General features: G+C 52.7%; 6 protein-coding genes across 6 annotated transcripts; 4 read left to right on the forward strand and 2 right to left on the reverse strand.

Moving 5' to 3' along the window:
- Positions 1–1,248: 1,248 nt before the first annotated feature.
- On the forward strand, positions 1,249–2,618 carry K489DRAFT_367228 (Aldo/keto reductase; the record flags this gene model as incomplete). The annotated part of the gene is made up of 7 exons (XM_033602846.1): positions 1,249–1,304; positions 1,360–1,441; positions 1,503–1,587; positions 1,653–1,741; positions 1,811–2,017; positions 2,110–2,347; positions 2,434–2,618. 7 exons carry the CDS (start codon positions 1,249–1,251, stop codon positions 2,616–2,618), a joined length of 942 nt encoding a protein of 313 aa, XP_033462992.1.
- Positions 2,619–7,501: 4,883 nt separating this feature from the next.
- On the forward strand, positions 7,502–9,874 carry K489DRAFT_313009 (uncharacterized protein; the record flags this gene model as incomplete). Its single annotated transcript, XM_033600903.1, has 1 exon — positions 7,502–9,874. The coding sequence occupies one exon, from the start codon at positions 7,502–7,504 to the stop codon at positions 9,872–9,874; it is 2,373 nt and encodes a 790-aa protein (XP_033462993.1).
- A 1,267-nt stretch (positions 9,875–11,141) lies between these two features.
- On the reverse strand, positions 11,142–11,849 carry K489DRAFT_313060 (GINS complex, Psf1 component; the record flags this gene model as incomplete). Its single annotated transcript, XM_033600908.1, has 1 exon — positions 11,142–11,849. One exon carries the CDS (start codon positions 11,847–11,849, stop codon positions 11,142–11,144), a length of 708 nt encoding a protein of 235 aa, XP_033462994.1.
- Positions 11,850–12,760: 911 nt separating this feature from the next.
- Positions 12,761–14,485, forward strand: K489DRAFT_292463 (DNA polymerase beta-like protein; the record flags this gene model as incomplete). The annotated part of the gene is made up of 1 exon (XM_033600220.1): positions 12,761–14,485. A coding segment is annotated over one exon (1,725 nt), but the record flags the coding sequence as incomplete, so codon positions are not given.
- An 891-nt stretch (positions 14,486–15,376) lies between these two features.
- K489DRAFT_312274 (uncharacterized protein) lies at positions 15,377–16,645 on the reverse strand (the record flags this gene model as incomplete). Its single annotated transcript, XM_033600847.1, has 3 exons — positions 15,377–15,943; positions 16,058–16,346; positions 16,467–16,645. Coding segments are annotated over 3 exons (1,035 nt in total), but the record flags the coding sequence as incomplete, so codon positions are not given.
- A 277-nt stretch (positions 16,646–16,922) lies between these two features.
- K489DRAFT_376355 (uncharacterized protein) lies at positions 16,923–17,292 on the forward strand. The gene has a single exon (XM_033603892.1). The coding sequence runs from the start codon at positions 17,018–17,020 to the stop codon at positions 17,270–17,272; it is 255 nt and encodes an 84-aa protein (XP_033462997.1). The 5' UTR covers positions 16,923–17,017; the 3' UTR covers positions 17,273–17,292.
- Positions 17,293–17,329: the final 37 nt, after the last annotated feature.

The raw sequence follows: 17,329 nt of genomic DNA on the forward strand, positions 1-17,329 counted from the left end.
CACAAGAATGCTGGCAGACGTATTCCATATCGCGTAGGGGAATTACGCAGTCATGGCAGGCTGATGGACTTTCTTGGTTGAGCCGTTGTTCTGTACCCTGGAGCGACCCATCTGTCGGGTTGTTCAATTTGTTCTTCCCGTGGTAGATACATCCTTGGTATATGACCACCGTATCCCCAGTCAACAGCCTTGTCTACGATAGCACGTCTTTGTCGAAGGTCATGCTGATGACGTGTTGAAGGCTTCAAGTAGGAAGTCTTGTCGCGAGGGCATTTTCATAGGGATCATCGTCACAACGATCCTTCTTACAACAAACGCTCTGGATGATGCATCTTTCCGTTCTGAAGTAGCTGCAATAAACCATAAACATCGATTTACGAATCCGAATATGTGACAATTAAAATGACGATGATGTGGGATCGAGAGTAAGTTGTCTGTTGAGGTGAGGTCCTTACGATACTACTGGGTGTCAAGGGTTTTTGTTGAAGGCCAGGCAACATGGCGTTTAGGGTTTGGGTTACTCTCCACTTGCGTGTGAGAAAAACGGAAGATCTGTGTCGGTAGATTTCCTGCTTCATAGCACCGCCAGTACGTGTACGAACAATCATGATTCCGATGAACATGCAGTTCATCGCAATGTTCCATGCATGGTCACCGACTTTAAACGAACATATCGAGATAAGTATTCGTGTATCAAAGGGTTCGACATGCGTTCTGCAATCTCCCAGCGTTCGGAGCTTGCGCATATGCAGGACACGATATCTGCAGGTCTCGGGCGAGTCCATCGTCCCCAACAATCGCGAAGAGGATATTGGAACCTGGAAGATCGATTCGCTGTACAGAAAGACGCCGATGGATGTCACTGAAGTACAAATAGCGTCATGTTCCGTGAACGGCGAGGTCGAGAACTTCTGGAAGGGGTCAGATCGCCTCAAAATGTAACAATTACGACGAACGACGTCACCGTGATCGATCGGATTCCCAGCTCCATAAACTCACTCCACTTTCTGTCAATTGACGCAACGCAATCGATGAATAAAACAGAATTATTTCGATTGCAGCAGCAGTAGCTTGAGCTATAGCAGACACCTTGCTGTCCCTCTCAATCAATTATATATCATCTCATCTTCCCTCTCCTGTTCTCCGATTATGCTCCTCAATCGTGCTTCACCTTCAATCATCGGCAGAATCACTCAGACTTCTCGACAACAACTCAGCAACCAACAATTTATCAAAACACACTTCAGAATGGCTTCAACTACTCAGCTCAAACTCAACACTGGCGCCACTATTCCCGCACTTGGGTGAGAAATGGTTGCTCGCGTTCTTACCACGCACACGCTTATCTTTCATCTTCAGTTTTGGCACATGGCAGGACAAGGATGCGCAAGAGGATGCCGTCTTGACGGCTCTCAAAGTCGGATACCGTCACATCGACACTGTAAGCTCAGCTCATCAATGGTGAGATCTCACTGCAATGAAGCTAAACATTTCTCGCAAAGGCACGAATTTATGGCACTGAGCCTGCCGTTGGCGAAGGCATCAAGAAATCTGGCGTGCCGCGAGAACAGATCTTCCTCACTACTAGTGCGTCATACAAAATGTTCGAAACTACGGAAAATGGAGCACACGAGCTCACCTTCAATCTGCAGAGCTTTGGAACAACTCACACAAGCCCGAGGACGTCGAGAAGGCGCTCGACGCCAGCTTGAAAGATCTCGGCACCGAGTATGTGGACCTGGTGAGCCTGCCCATTAAACACTTCGTAGATGACAATTTCGAAAACACCCGCTGACCATTATTCCGACAGTACCTCATGCACTGGCCCTCGCCATTCAAGTCAGGTGACAACTTCATGCCCAAGGACGAAAACGACAAGATGATCGTTGGCGACTCGGACTACGTCGACACATACAAGGCCATGGAGGAGCTCCAGAAGAAGGGCAAGGCGCGCGCCATTGGTATCTCCAACTTCTCCAAGGCCGAGTTGGAGCGATTGCTCAAAGAGACTAGCATTGTAAGTCATCGCCGGGATGCCCTGACCGTCGGGGTCTTATGCAATCCATTCATCATTTTGACCTTACGCTTACAATGGCCGTGACTCACCAGGTCCCTGCCGCACATCAAATCGAGCTGCACCCGTGGCTGCAACAGGCCAGCTTCGATGCCTTCCACAAGGAGAAGGGCATTCACATCACCCAATACTCGCCTTTCGGCAACCAAAATGAGATCTACTCGAGTGGCAAGAACCACGGTAAATTGATGGAGGACGAGACCCTGGTGGAGATTGGCAAGAAGTACAACAAGAGCGGCGCTCAAGTTGCTCTCGCCTGGGGCATCGCACACGGTACGTTGATGAAGTCGAGGTCTTCGCCCCGTCGAGATTGAGAGATACGCAATTGATGCTGACGTCACTTCTTATCATCATATCAGGTCGCAGTGTCATCCCGAAGAGCAAGACCGAGAGCCGCATCAAAGCCAACCTGGAGGGCGACTTCAAACTCGAGGCCGCCGACGTCGAGAAGATCGACAAGATCGACAAGAAGTTGCGCTTCAACGACCCGTCAGGAAGCTTCGGCTGGGACTTCTACACTGACCTCGACGGAAAGCAGAAATAGGAGTAATCCCAGAATCCAGAGACGGAAATGGAGTACAGTAAATGGGCCGCGGATTGAGGCACCGGGAGATGACCATCCGAATGACTCGACATGGCGAACTCATTCCTATGCGATCGGCGAGGAGGTGTGGACACGTTAATATTATTGTGATGTGTGTAATCCGGAGCCGGGGATTAATCGACGAAGATGAAAACGAATGAAATCGGATCTTCTCACAGCACTGCGAACAGCAACACCCGTGATGACGAGCAGTCGCCTCGTGTTCTCGCGGGGACGATCCGCAGTCTTTAAAAGCCAAAAAGGACTACTGTAGCCATAAAATCGAGACATCGAACACGGAATTCACCCCCAAGATCGGGAACAAGGCCCGTCTCTCATCCGTGCCAGTAATGTATGTAATAACCCTGACATCGTGCGTTTGACATGTCAGGTGCAAACAAAAAAATAGAAGCACGAGCCTGGCGGAAAATAAATTGTCATCATCAGCTGGTGGATGTATGGATGGATGGATGGAGGTGGGTAGGTGGTCGAAGACTATCCTATCCGATGGAGAAGGAACATGCGCAAAAGGCATCAACATCATCACGGACCGCTGTTGTAGGTCCATCATCGTTGACGATGCGTCTATGCTCTTTTCACACAAGGCACGCACATGCCCTCCAGCGACGGGCAGAGGCAGCGGGCGATCTGCTAGTCGCAATCCGGGCATTGCACACCCACTGTATACCAGGGCAATGATCATCGGAATTCCTGCGCGGGCGGGCGGGATTGAATGAATTTCGGGGGAGCTTTCGTCTGTTGGAGGTGTGAGCGATGAGTGATGAGTGACCACAGACTGACTGGGACGGGGTTTGTGCCGCGAACATCGACACCACGGCATGTGCGACTTTGCATCCATGATGATCGCTCTCCATCTCCCTCCTTCTCCTTGCTGGCGTGGAGATGATATCGACGACCACTTGGAATGAAATGATGATGAAAACCACATGACGAAGAAAGGGGGCGGCGTCCAGCCCGCCGGCCGAACAATCCGGGCGGAGATTTGGGGGGAGAAGCCTCCCTTCTACCCACCTCCACGTGCGCTAGATTGCCTCTTGCTCTGACTTTCCCCTGTCGGTGGGCACGTGGTCTCCTCTTTGCCTCATCAATCTCTCAGAACGTGAAATTGATTGGGATTTGGCAGATTCGATCAAGGCTTGTTTCTCCCTCCTTTCCTGTGGGGATAGTTCAAGAATGTCTTGCATTTTCATACAAGTTTTCTTCAAAATTGAGGCGGGAAAATTAAAGAGTTTGTGGAGGATGGGGATATGCGAGGGTTCATGGATGGAGATGTTTGCACAGCGGCGTCGAGGATGTCATGCACGCGCAGACGAACACCCTGGATGGACGATACAATGGCGATGTAAAAATAAATCTCCGCCAAATTGGGAGGGGAAGTTGTGCATACGTCTGTGTGTGTGTATGTGGGGAGGACTTTAGGGTAAGGGCAGATTATACCATTGGCCTGCGCGGATGATGAAATTGACGAAAGCAAGATGAAAAGACACGGCCTGCCTCTCACGTTGCGTCGGTATGCGTGACGAACGACCCGATATCTCTGGAACGGTGTGGGATTCGAGATATACGTATGGCTGGTCAATCTGTTCAATCGAACGGGGACAATAGTAGATAGAGATGAAGAAGGATCACGGCGCTCTTGGTTGTTGGGAACTGCCCGGCCGACCGTCGCCGCCTACCCGATCGATCCATCTCTCAATCAGACGAAAAGAATTTTGTCCACGATGCGATGAGTAGATGTGGCCGGACTTCCCGCCACAGGTTCCCGTCGTCATCGGCGGAAGCACCTAGTGGCGATAAGGAAAACGAGAGAGCGAGAGAGAAGTAGGTACGCGCGTGTGTATGTGTACCTGCATGCTGGTGCAGCAGTTGTACCGTGTGCGGGTGGTTTTCGCTATGCAGTTCCACGCACGAGGCTGGATGTGTAGAGTGGCCATCCCAACATGTACAATACTACAGTACCTACTGACTGAGGTAGTTATAAATTCATGTGGACTTCTTCTTGGCATCATCACGAGGTCCTGTGTCATTAAATATCCTTACGCGGCGGTGTCACACAATGGATGGCCAAGAGTTAGGAGAACATCGCCCAGGAGAAGGGTTCATACCCCGGGTTGTTCCTGGATGACATTTTCCCTTTGAGATGGAAAGCAGTGAATCACCTATGTAGGGAACATCGTTGTTTCTATTAATGGTGGTGAGAATGGTTGAACACGATGGGAGGCTGGCAGATTTGGATGGAAGATCTGGTAGATCTCATCGGCCGGAGAGTAATCATCTGTCCAACAGTACTGCAGATTTTATGTGGAGCCCGTCCATGATCTGGCTGCAGTGCTGTCTGTCCTCCCTTCTTCGCTCCCCATCGGAGCCCGGAAACCGATTTGCTACAACGCATCAGTAATTCCTTTGGTGATTGCGATGTGCGCCATGGCCTCATCTCATTTGAATGAGGCCGACGGCGTCGGCGGCGGAGGACGATGCGCTCGGGGCAGATCTGGTTCATGCCAAAGGTCCAAGAGCTCTGTGTCGAGCCCGGTGTCTATCTCTAGGCCGCCAGCTCGAGCCATATGGACAGGCCGATGTCAATCAAATGCAAAAAAGGTTGGCACCAAAGCCAAGTACCGTGTTGACAAATTGGGGGCGGTTTGATGCAAAAGCGCCAACAAGCAAAAGCCAGCAAGGTTTGATTGCGCACTCATCATCATGGTGCCTATCAAGGAGCTCGAGCCGCTGGGTGTCGAGGTGTGATGAGATGCTCGTAGATGATGATGGGGGCTAGTGATAAGTACAAAGATAACGAATGTACACCTGGGCATACACATTTGGGATAGTGATGATACAGTACCTACTACTGCTACCTAGTAGAAAAGGAGCGGGTAATGTCACTACATACGTGCGTGCTATGGATGGACGCATGAGTGATAATAATAATAATACTAATACCTAGTAATGGATTGGAGATTGTGATTTGCAGGTGCTTTGTCTGTTCCTGGTGTGCCGTACCTGCGTGGCGCTAATCCCGGAAGAGGACAAGAACGAGATGAGGATGAACCAGGGACTGAAACCAGAAAAACGTGAGCGGCTGCGTCCATGGGTGGGCGGATGTATGGATGTATCCATCCCAGGTGTTCACAGATATTGGCGGTTCTGCCTGCAATTGGCTGGTCCCGCGCCGAATTCTCCTTGATTGCGCAAGTCATCTCTCTATTCCAGAACACCAGTAGGAATGCTACGATGCGATACGATACGATACATTGTTATTATGTTGTGCAGATGGTGATGAGATGGAATGGGATCCCAGCATATCATTGGCCATCACTATCTCTAGATCTATCCTGTCCAGTATGAACATTCTCGCGCCCATGTCCTCCATGTCCACCGCACATGTGTGCAGTATGCAAGTTCATGCATTCGGAGGGACTTTTCAGTCATAGTGTGCATGTACATAATAAAGGAGGCGCGGCGGCGTCGCGAACGTTGCGCGTCTGGGCTGGCGCCGTTCGATGTTCGACGTCCTAACTGCGACGACTGTAATTCCCCCCCATTCTCTCGCCCACACGTCTCTCTCCCTCTCTCTCCCTCTCTCTCCCTCTCTCTCTTCCTCACGAGAACAGTGCGGTCCCGTGCTGTACTGTCCACCCCGTGTCTGTGTGTCTCACCCTAGTATCAGAGTGGAAGTCGCGCGCGCTCTGCTACTCTCCTCCAAGTACCTCCTCCACCACCACCACGGCCACCACCACCGCCAGCGTACACACCTACCCCCCTACCTTACTCGTCCGTCATTCGTCAGTCTTTTCCTCACGCTCTTGTCTCGAGCAAACTTTCTTCCTCTAGCTGCTTGCCGATCGAGGGTCGAGGCTTTTCCCACCCCTCAAGTCCTTCTCCAACTCCACCAGCGCGAGCGAATTGGCGCGCGAGAGCACGAGAGAGATCCTCACTCTGTGCATCGTTTCGGCTAGCCTATCGTGGGCTCGCCAACCTGGTCTAACACCGCCGCTATGCCATCGTCACTCCTCTCGTCCTCGTCCCTGGACGATGACTACTACTACTCGGGCACACCACAACTTCCAGCATCGTCGCCGCAACAACAACGACGACAACACCTCACGCAACCCCAATCGCCGCCTTCATTCCACGACGCCTACCACGAATCTTCAACGACCAAGTCGACGTCCTTAGGACATCGCTACGACTTGTCCATCGACTCGACGCGATCCGCTTCTCCCACATCGGGCATTCGTCGAGCGCCTCTCAATCCCATCTCTGCTCCGTCCTTTGCGACCTTCCGATCGCAACTCCCCGACAGCGCCAGCCTCAAACGTCCTCACTTCCCTCTCCTCCAACAAAGGCCACCTCGCTCTGCCTCCTTCTCGAGTTCGGAAAAGGCATCACCACGACTCGCCGCATTCGACCAGCGGCCCTCGTCGATTGCAGCGCCGCCTCGCCAGCTGAGTAGCCTCGCGACGACCGAGTACCCACCAGAAGAGTCAGAAGAACAACAACCCGGAGACAGGTCAGTCCAGCGTGGTGTTCATGGACCCGCCCCGAACAGGCAATTGACGAGGACTAGGACTTCGTATACCCTCCCTACCTCACATCACAACACACATAGCTCCATAGACTCCCGCATCGTCAGTACAAAACCTTCATCGCGGTATAGCAGCCCACGACAACCAAGTACGCCCGTGCGCGCAAAGTATGCCCACGAGCGGTTCGTATCTCATGCGTCCCAACAGTCCAATTCTAGCATAGACATACGCGAAGGCCCTACAAAGCATCGTCATCAACACCACGGCTCCATGACTGCAGAACAGCAGGCTCCTGTTATGACCGTACAATTCGACGGGATTCAAAGAAGCCTTTCAGAAGACTCAATAGGTGCCGATTCAGTCACATCGTCGGGCGGCCAACGGCCCAAATCGCCCGGTGGGCGTCTGGGATCGTTTTTTGGTTGGAAAGGAGCTCCACAAAAGGGCGAGTCTGACCATTCTCCTACGACAACCTTTTCCGACCGATCACTATCACCTATGCCCTCACCACGATTAATGAAAGCATCACCCATGGACGGACACACTGCCCCAGCGCGGCTCACGCCGCCAGGCTTAGACATTCAAAAGGCAAACTCGGCCGGCCAATATTTCGACAACCCCGAAACGCCATTACTGCTTGGTGACCAGGGCACCAGCATTCATGTGAAAGAGCTGGAGCGTGAGTTGTCCCATATAAGCCAGGAATTGGCCATGTCAATACGGCGGGAAATGGAGCTGGAAGATGAACTGGAGCGCTTGCGTTCCGAGTATCCCACGGCGCCCCCTTCAGAATTAGGTCGTCGAAACAGCGACTACTTCTCAGATAGCGGTGCTAGTTCCACACGATTTCCCATCACAGATGTCGATGCCAAGGTCGAACAACTGGAAGGCCAGCTGCGGAGAATTGAGCAAGACAAGGCTAACCTGCAGATGGATGTCGCATCACGGATTCAGACGGAGCTCGGTCGACGGAGAGACCTCGAAGAATTGGTGCGACATCTCGAGGACCAGCTCGAGAAGCGTTCAGCAGAAGGCGATGAAAGCAGCAGGGTCGAACAACTCGAGACTTCCCTGGACGAGACCCGGAAACGCCTCGGCCAGGAGAAGGAGTCGAAACAAAGCTTCGAGGAGCTGTACATCGCGACCCGAGAAGAACTCGAGCACTACCGTAACGAGCGCGACAATCTCAGAGACGAGGTTGTTCCGCAACTCCGAGCTCGAATCGAAGGCCTCGAGGCACAGGCTGCGGATACTCAAGCTCTCATGTACGAGAACACCCGCATCCAGCAGGAGCACGGCGTGAGTCGAGGTTTGGGCCATGCTCGTATGGGCAGCGTCGCGGACAGCTTCGACGAGGATGGCGATCGCATCTCGGCTTTGGGTGGCGCACGAACAAGCGCGTCACGCGCAAGCTCTCTGGTGAAGGGTTCTGGCCTTCGCCGCGGAAATTCGGTCAAGGAGCGTTCAGAAGGCACACGGCAGCGCTCCGGATCGGGATCTGCGCAGAATGGCGATGCTTTCAAGGAGATCGAAGATCAGCGCGATGCTCTTCACAAGGCACTGCAGCTATTGATCCGACGATACGATCGCTCGCAACGCGAACACGCCCGTGCTATCAAGAAGATCAGCGTCGCTAACAGTGCCCCTGATTTTACTATGGCATCACGGAAATCTCCCTTCTCCAAAGAGGTGGCTTTCCTCAAGGAGGAAGTTACTACCCTGCGCAAGCGGACCGAAGACGCGTTGGAACAAAAATGGCAGTACGAGAAAGGTCTTTCTGGATTGAAGATGGATCTTGACCGTGCCGAGCAAGAGACCCGCGGCCTTCGTATTCTCCTGCAAGACAATGATGCAGGATCCTCCGGCTTCAACTTCTCCTCGGGCAGCGATGATGGTGAGGCAGATAACGCCGACGCCAAGCTGAAGCTCAGCATCTCCACCGCCGAGCAAGAGCGAGACCAGGTCCGACAAGTCGCGCAAGAATACCGCCAACGCGCCTCCCAGACCGCAGGGGATGCGGCCGCGCAACTCCTCGAGTCCGCCAAGCGCATGGACGACCTCGCCGACCAGCTCGAGAACCAAGTCCAATCCCACATCCAGCTCCGCGACCGCCTCTCCCAAGCCGTCGCCAAGGGCGAGCGCGAACAGCGCGAATCCACCCGCCAGATCGAGGACATGCAGAAGCGCCTCGCCGGCATGGAAGACAGCGTCCTCGCCGCGCAGCAACACTCCGAGAACACCCTCGCCGACCACGACGCCGAGGTCCGCCGTATCGAAGACGCCACCTCCCCGCGCCTCCAGCGACTCAACCTCGACCTCCTTCTCCCGCCCAGCGCCGGCACCCACAAGAAACTCAGCGTCGCCAGCCCCAGCGTCGGCTCCTCCTCCCCGCTCATGCTCAAGAAGAGCCCCAAGCTCGGCGCCAAGCTCAGCGACGCCAGCCTGCTCGAGGCCAGCCGCACCCAGATGCTGGAGCGCAAGGTCAAGGAGCTCGAGGGTCTGCTCAAGGAGGCCGAGGATGACATGCAGATGGTCGTCCAGCGCGTCAACCGCAGCCAGCTCGAGGTCAACGAGCTCCAGATGGAGCGCGACAGCACTTTCGCGCAGATGCGGAAGTTGCAGGCGCTCGTCGTCGCGGAGAGGGAGAGGGCCGAGAGCTTGATGCGGTAGAGAGAATTTCTTTTCTCCTCTGCGATCTTGAGACTTGAGCCCACGACCTTGTTCTTCGGAAAAACAGAATCATTGAAATCTGCACGCAATTACCACATTTACTCCGCCTACGACTATCCACCCACGCGACCATATCATCATTTATCATCATCATCATCAACATCATCGACCCATTTGAACCACGACCTTCCTGCATGCCTCTCCTCCTTCTCGATCTTCTTCTTCTTCTCCTACTCCTCTACTTCAAGCACCCCAGGGAGAAACAAAACCCCCTAATTTAATGCCACGACACACACGCGCCCTCGATCACCCTCCTCCCTCGCCTGCAGGATAAATCAACAGGTGTGCCGGGAGACCAGGAAGAGGGGACATTGATCATTCAAAACATCGTCCATTGGATGGGACCGGGGTACTTCCCAAGGGAAGATCCCCCTCTCTAGCCTTTTCATGTATAACCAGACCCCCCCATCTTTCGGGATATCATTCGAACTTAACTTATATTAGAGAAATTCATTTCAGCGTCATCTTCTTCTAGCTATTATGTAATAGACTACCGCTTCGCTTGCCATCCTCCGAATCGAGATATGCATCTCCTGGATCGGTTTCCGTTTCTTGAGCCCGTTCTAGTCTCCGTCGGAGTTCCCTGGGTTGCTCGCCCTTTCATATCGAGGAGTAAATTACATGTCGTGAGAACGTTTCCATCCCATTGTCTCTTCCCCCCTCTCTTCGTATCTCGGTTCATGGCATGAGCCATGCCACAGGTCAAAACGTTTCACGGCATTTCAAGGCCCTGTCTCACCATTTGCTATCTCGCAGAGGTCATTCATGGTGCGACCTTGTGTTCCAAAGTGGACAGAGAGGCAGGCAGGAGAGCATTGCCATGGAGTCATCGAGAAGGTCAGTTCCGTGGCCGTTTCGAGAATTGGACGGTGGAGATTTTGCTTGGAGGCGGGCGGTATGGGTGTACGTTTGCAATCCATCGCGCGAGTTTGCTGCCCGGGACGGGACGCCAAATGCTTTGTAGCTGTCCTCATGACTTTTTGTGGCCTTGGCGATCCCTTTGCCGAATTCATTCTGGTGGTGCACAGCGGAGCTGATAGTTGTTGCGAACAGACGTGCCGGACTCTGGACGCCGAAATCCACATCTTGATCGGCCATTGAAGTTGATCATTCTGCGGGAGCATCTCATCGCTGCATGCCAATTCCGACGACGGCATGGTGGAGAGGAGCGCAGCACATCTCAGGCGATCATCGCTTTGCTCTTTCTTCAACTCAAACGCTGCAAATAGCCCTGTTGAATCAGCCGTTCCACATCGCCCTGCCGCACGTAGAATTGACTATTCTTGGTCAACGTGATTGATCCGTATTCCGTCTGGATCTCGCCCGCATCTCGCAGCACGCGGACATCGATGAAGATATCCCGCGGCGGCTCCAGGCTCCCCGCGAGGTCGACGTCCGTCCATTGGCCCTTCAGCGCGGCGAGGAGGTTGCTGTACTGATGCACGTACTGCTCCTCCTCGGCGCTGAGACTGCTCGTCGCTGCAGCGCCCGCCGCGTTCTGCTGCTGCCCTGCTCCGCCGGCCCCGCTTGCCTGGGAGGACTGGCCGAGGTTGGATTGCTGGATCTCGGTCACGTCGATGCCGGCCCAGCACATCTCCTCGAGCTTGTCGGTGCGCGTCTTGTGGTAGGCGAGCAGGCAGCGTTTGTTTCGCCGCATGGAGAGATGGTTGACCATCAGTGCGCAGGCGGTGGCGGGGTCGTCGGCTGGGTTGAAGGAGGACTTGATCTGGGTGCCGTCGCTCGCCTGGCTGCTGCCGGTGGCATATGGTGCCAATAGAGCATTGGCATCGCGCTCGAGTTCGCGGACTTCTTTCACGACGGCGCGGACAGTGGTCGTTGCGTAGGGTGGGAGATGGGGGAGGTTATGGATTCGTTTGGCGTCGATGACGAGTTTGTTGCCCTGTTCGCCGTACATGATTGAGTGCAATAAGTATCTTGTCTCCGTATCACATAATGGTCTTGCAATTCATTTGAAGAAGCGCGATGTTATGATTCGCTTGTCACATGTGCTGCCTGGGTTTGTGTTCGTCAATCTTTCGTCAACGTCGGTCACGCGTCGGACGCGTAAAGTGGAAGGATTTGGTGGGGCTTTTTCCCTTTTCACAAGCGGCATTGCTGCCTGCCGGATTTCATGGTATCATGGACCATATATATATGTATGAAATTGGTTGTCCTACACGACGAGCACTTCTGATCTTTGCCTCCACTGTCACAAGGATTGCCTCGCCCTTGCTCTCGTCCGCCGAACTTGACCATGGCGCATTCCAGATTCACATATGACCCGGCAGAACATGTTCAGCTTCTCTCATTCTGCATCAAGTAACAAGAAACAAATCCCTAGCACAGGGATTGCGAGTGATGACTGCTATACAATTTCGGCACGACCACTTCAAGAACGAACATCAATTCGAACGTGCGATTCACAAGTGAAGACAGAACAACATGAGCGTGCAGCCGACATCGCAGCTCGAGGAGAAGACGGCATTCTTCAATAATCTCGCAAGCATTCTTGTCGAATCCGATGAGGATGATGATCCAGGACGCAAAGCTTCAGAAAATGCCCTGCAAGTGATTCCGAAGAGTTCAATCATACAATCTCAATTGGCTGTCAACGATGACGCGCGACCTGCGCCTAACGTTGGTCAAGTTCACACGAAGACAAACGCATCAAAGACCATCACGAACTCATCCGTCGCGGATATCGCCACAGAGAGATCTGTTAGTAAACGAAATCCGTCTCTTCCCAATATCTTGGAAAGAGCGAAGCCAGGCAAGTCCACTGGGAAACGGAAACGTGAGGCGGTCATCTCCGCTACCGCTCAGAACCAGCTTTTCAGCGGCCTCCGCTTCTTCTTCTTTCCAAACAATGACGTGCACCCTGCACGCCGAATGCGGATCGCCAAAGCCATCGAGCACGGTGCAGTATGGGAGAAGCAATGGTCAGAAGCTGTCACTCACGTGATACTGGACAAAATGATAGATTTTTCGCAGCTGCTCAAGTACTTGCGACTCGCAGAGCTGCCGGCACACATAGTGGCAGTGTTGGAGAACTATCCAGCAGAATGCATCGCGTATCGCGCCATCGTGCAGCCTAAGCAACCTAAGTTTGCTGTTAGAGGACAGAAAGCTACTACAGCTGTCTCAACGCCAGCTCAAGTACCAGATCTGATCGCTTTGGACAAGTCTCTTCCATTAAAGCCTGCCGGCAAGGCAACTCGCGAGCAAGTGACACCTAGTCAGCAATCTGACGAAGCCGGGGAGCTCGTCACGTTAATAGCAGATGTCCCTGTGGACGATGAGCATGACCTGGAATGTGTGGCTGACAGCTTTTCTGCGCCCAGTGTGGAAAGCAACATGGATCTCGCAGAGGCAATCCGCGAGGCAAAAGCCATGAGTGATCTGCCTTTAGATCGTGACCAGGACGCGGATTTTCCACCCAGCGGATCCGACATACTCGACTCAAATGCCGGTAGCCTCGATCTGAAGACTAAAACGAGCAAATTCCAGCATATTCAAGACAAATTCCAGTGTATGCAAAAACACACTGGCGACCAACCCAAAGACTGTCCAAACTCTTCAACTATCAACATCTTACAGCAGATGGCAGATTATTACGAACAGACCGGCAATGCGTGGAGGCTTCGGGCATATCGCAAAGCCATCACGACACTCCGCAAGCACCCTGTAAAGGTTCGCACGAAGGAAGAGGCACAGATGCTACCAAACGTAGGCGAGCGGCTCGCCATCAAAATCGAAGAAATTGCATTCACGAATCGACTTCGACGCCTCGACAACGCCATCGCAGAGCCAACAGATCAAATATTGAAGGTATTCATGAACATCTATGGAGTTGGCTACGAAACCGCGAGTAAATGGGTCCGTCTGGGGTTCAAAACATTAGATGACCTGCTCGAAAAAGCCGATTTGACCGCCAATCAAAAAATCGGAATTCAGCGTTATGATGACTTTCTGCAACGCATCCCCCGCGCCGAGGTCGAGGAACATGGCGCTTTGGTCCGGCAGGAATTACACAAGATCGATCCCGCGTTCGAGGTCATCATCGGCGGCTCCTATCGACGCGGCGCGCGAGATTCCGGAGATATCGACTGCATCATCACCCGTCCCAATACAAGCGCCAATCACATCCACATGGTCGTGACGGAACAATTGATGCCGACGCTCTTTAAGAAAGGTTTTCTACAAGCCGGACTGGCCGTGACATCCCGCGATGATGGGTCCAAGTGGCATGGCGCGTCTTGTCTGCCAGGCTTGAATGTCTGGCGCCGGATCGATTTCTTGTATGTGCCTTCCGACGAGATCGGTGCGGCACTGATTTACTTCACTGGAAATGTCATTTTCAATCGATCCTTGCGACTTTTGGCGAGCAAGAAGGGCTTGCGTCTGAATCAGCGGGGCTTGTATAAGGATGTGGTTCGTGGGCCCGGACGGGTGAAGCTCACGGAGGGAATCCTCGTCGAGGGAAAGGATGAGAAGAAGATTTTTGAGATCTTGGGGGTTCCATGGAGACCCCCGGAGCATCGGATTTGTTAGTACACAAGATTCAACTCGGGATGTCCTCCCTTGAAGTTCTGCATAACCTTCCGTCAAATCCAAAATTTGATTCATGTTACATCCTTTTCGATTTGCTTGAGCACAATGCAATCACCTCAGTGCTCGCCACAAGTCCTCGTCGAGAATACCACTGCGGAGATCCCACACTGGTTTCGGTCCCCTCCCAGCACGTTGGCTTGTTCCTGATATAATCTGCGCATGTTCGAAGAAAGGCTGATTATGGGTTCGAGAGATCCGAGAACTACTACCCTCGAAGTTCAACCCAGGAATCATTGAAGCGGTCCTGGGTTCGTTACACAGGATGTTCTTTCGAATGCCTTCGCAGAACTTGTAGAAGGCTTTGAGAAGTGCTTCGTTGCGTGGCGATAGCGGATCGTCTATCGGCGCTGATGCAAAGGCCGTACAAATGGCGTGCATTGTCGAGTCAGGTTGTACTAATGCTTCGGTTTCTGGTCCTTCACGGCTAACAATAGGTGGCAGGTGTGCTATCTTGGCTATCAGGACCAGGCCGCTAAGGAGACCTGTCCAATCTGTTATTGCTATTTGATGGAGCGTCGACGCCGGCTGGGAGTGGATCATGTCGAAATAGTCTTTGGCGAGACATGCGCTTTGAATCAGGACTCGTGGCTCAGGGATAGGGCTCCCGCAGATTATTCGGTGATAGACTTGGAGCTTCGCTGATCGAAACCCGGGAAAGTTGTCGATCGCTGGACATTCGCGCCTGATGGAGTCGAACCTATCATCAACGAGCCTTAGATGGAGATCGATGGAGTAGTCTGAGGTTGAATCCCGATGATTAGCACTCGAGCGGAAACCTTCATTGAACACGTCCACTGTGCGTGAAAGCTCGAGAATGTGAGACATCATGGCATCTGAGGGTAAATGCCCCATTCGTGCGACGCTCCTTGCACACTGGAAGAGATTGTCGTTCCATCGCATCGGATTCGGCCTTTCTAGTCCAAATTCTGGCAGGTGGGCGCAAAGGTAGTATGATCCAATAAGAGCACGATTTCGCTCTAATGCATTCGGTGTCTCATCAGCTGAAGATGTTGGTACGTAGAGGCCCTGATCTGCTGCCATAGCCGCGATAAGATGTAAGTGCTGGTATAATTGTACATGCGACAAGCTATGGTGGCTCCAGGCGATGTGCACGAGAAGTCCGAGTAGTATGTCTAAGGATTTCTCGCTTGTCAGGAAAATCTTGGATGAGACGGCATGTCGGAAAGCGCGTAGCAGTCGACTTTGAGCTTCGGGTCGTGCTGAGGAGGTCGAGACGCAGACGGCGACAGTCAACAAAGGCCTGTGGGTGATCATCGAGGATATATCCACGGCGACTGGGATGTCGATAAATGGGAAATGACGGCTCAGATTATGGAATATGCTGAAACAGTGAGTGACAAAGGCATGTTCTATACCTTCCAGCAATTCTTCACATGTCTGCAAGACATCCGTCAACTGAGTCAGCGACCGTACGGCTCGTCGACGGCTCGGAGGATGTCTCCGTCAATGCATGGGCTCGTCATGTTCAAGAAGAGAATGAATTTGACCTACCGCAAACCCGCCTAGATTCTGTGCAAACTCTGACGCGAATGATCCGACCCGGCTTCTTGGTCCATTCTGAGGTGTATTCGAACGATGTTCTTGTTTGGAGGTCTCTCGCTGTGTCTTTGAGGAAATTTCCGTAGCAATGCGAGGCTCAGTAAGAGCTGGACCTGGCTGCAGTAGGTCCGAAAGTGGAATTGACTGCCTTGGTTTCTGGAATCGTGATACGCCTCCATGACTCCGTCTTCGAGAATGACTCCAATCAACCCGCCGACATTCTCGACCCGTACGGATACACCTGTGACTCGGGATAAGACTTAGCACCAGTTACGACTCGATACGGGGGAACTAATCAAGCGCAAAATCGAAGTTTCATATCTTGTGCGTAGATCCGCCACAATTGTAAGAAGGGACTTACCTCTCACATCTTCCGCTCGCGGTCGGCGCACACTTCATCTTCAAGACTGCACATGCTTGGCAAGCCGAGTTTCGCGGCTGCCTTTTCCGCTTGGTGCTGCCAGCGTTTCCTGTTATTGCCTCGGACTGGTCTGTATTGTGGTCTTCGAAATCCGATACCGAAGTCAGCTTGCGCTCCATGTTCGCCTTCGAGAAACTATAGACCTGAAAACATCACGGAATCATTTGGCAAGCTAAGACGATCCACGATTCAAGCCTCTCGGACATAAGATAAGACATCGCCATGGATCAAGGTACTTCGGGGTTTGTGGTTGCATACTTTACAGATCGATGTCTCGCCGATCGCCGGCCAGTCAACCTGCGTCATACTCGGGGTAGGCTTGTACGAGATGGTCTCATTTGCGAGAAATCTTGCAGTGAAGCCATTCTCTTGGATACTTGGACAAGTACAGTCCTGTCATACTCGCCCTTCGTGATCCGCTGGTGCGAAGGACTGCAAGATACCGACTGTTTGCGCGTCGCAGGATTAGCCTTGCAGAGGATTGGCCTTGCATGTCCGCTGCATGTGCCAGCGCGATGACATCGGCGCCGAATCCTGTGGCATCTAGGTTTGTTTTGAAAAGCAATTCCCGATATCAACAGACTCCTCCGCCCGGAACCAATGACAACACTCGTCAAATCATTCCTAAGACAAGATTGGATCACGATGGAATCTTGCATTTAATGATCTTGAGGTCTCTATCAAATGACTTTGAGCACCAGGACAATCTTCCGCACACACATCACTTCAAGGATACCTATGTATGACAGTTTAAATCCGATACAGGCATCAACGATACACATAAATAGTACCCCGTAGAGCTT

This window comes from Dissoconium aciculare (genome assembly GCF_010015565.1).
Source record: "Dissoconium aciculare CBS 342.82 unplaced genomic scaffold K489scaffold_2, whole genome shotgun sequence".
NCBI lineage: Eukaryota > Fungi > Ascomycota > Dothideomycetes > Mycosphaerellales > Dissoconiaceae > Dissoconium > Dissoconium aciculare.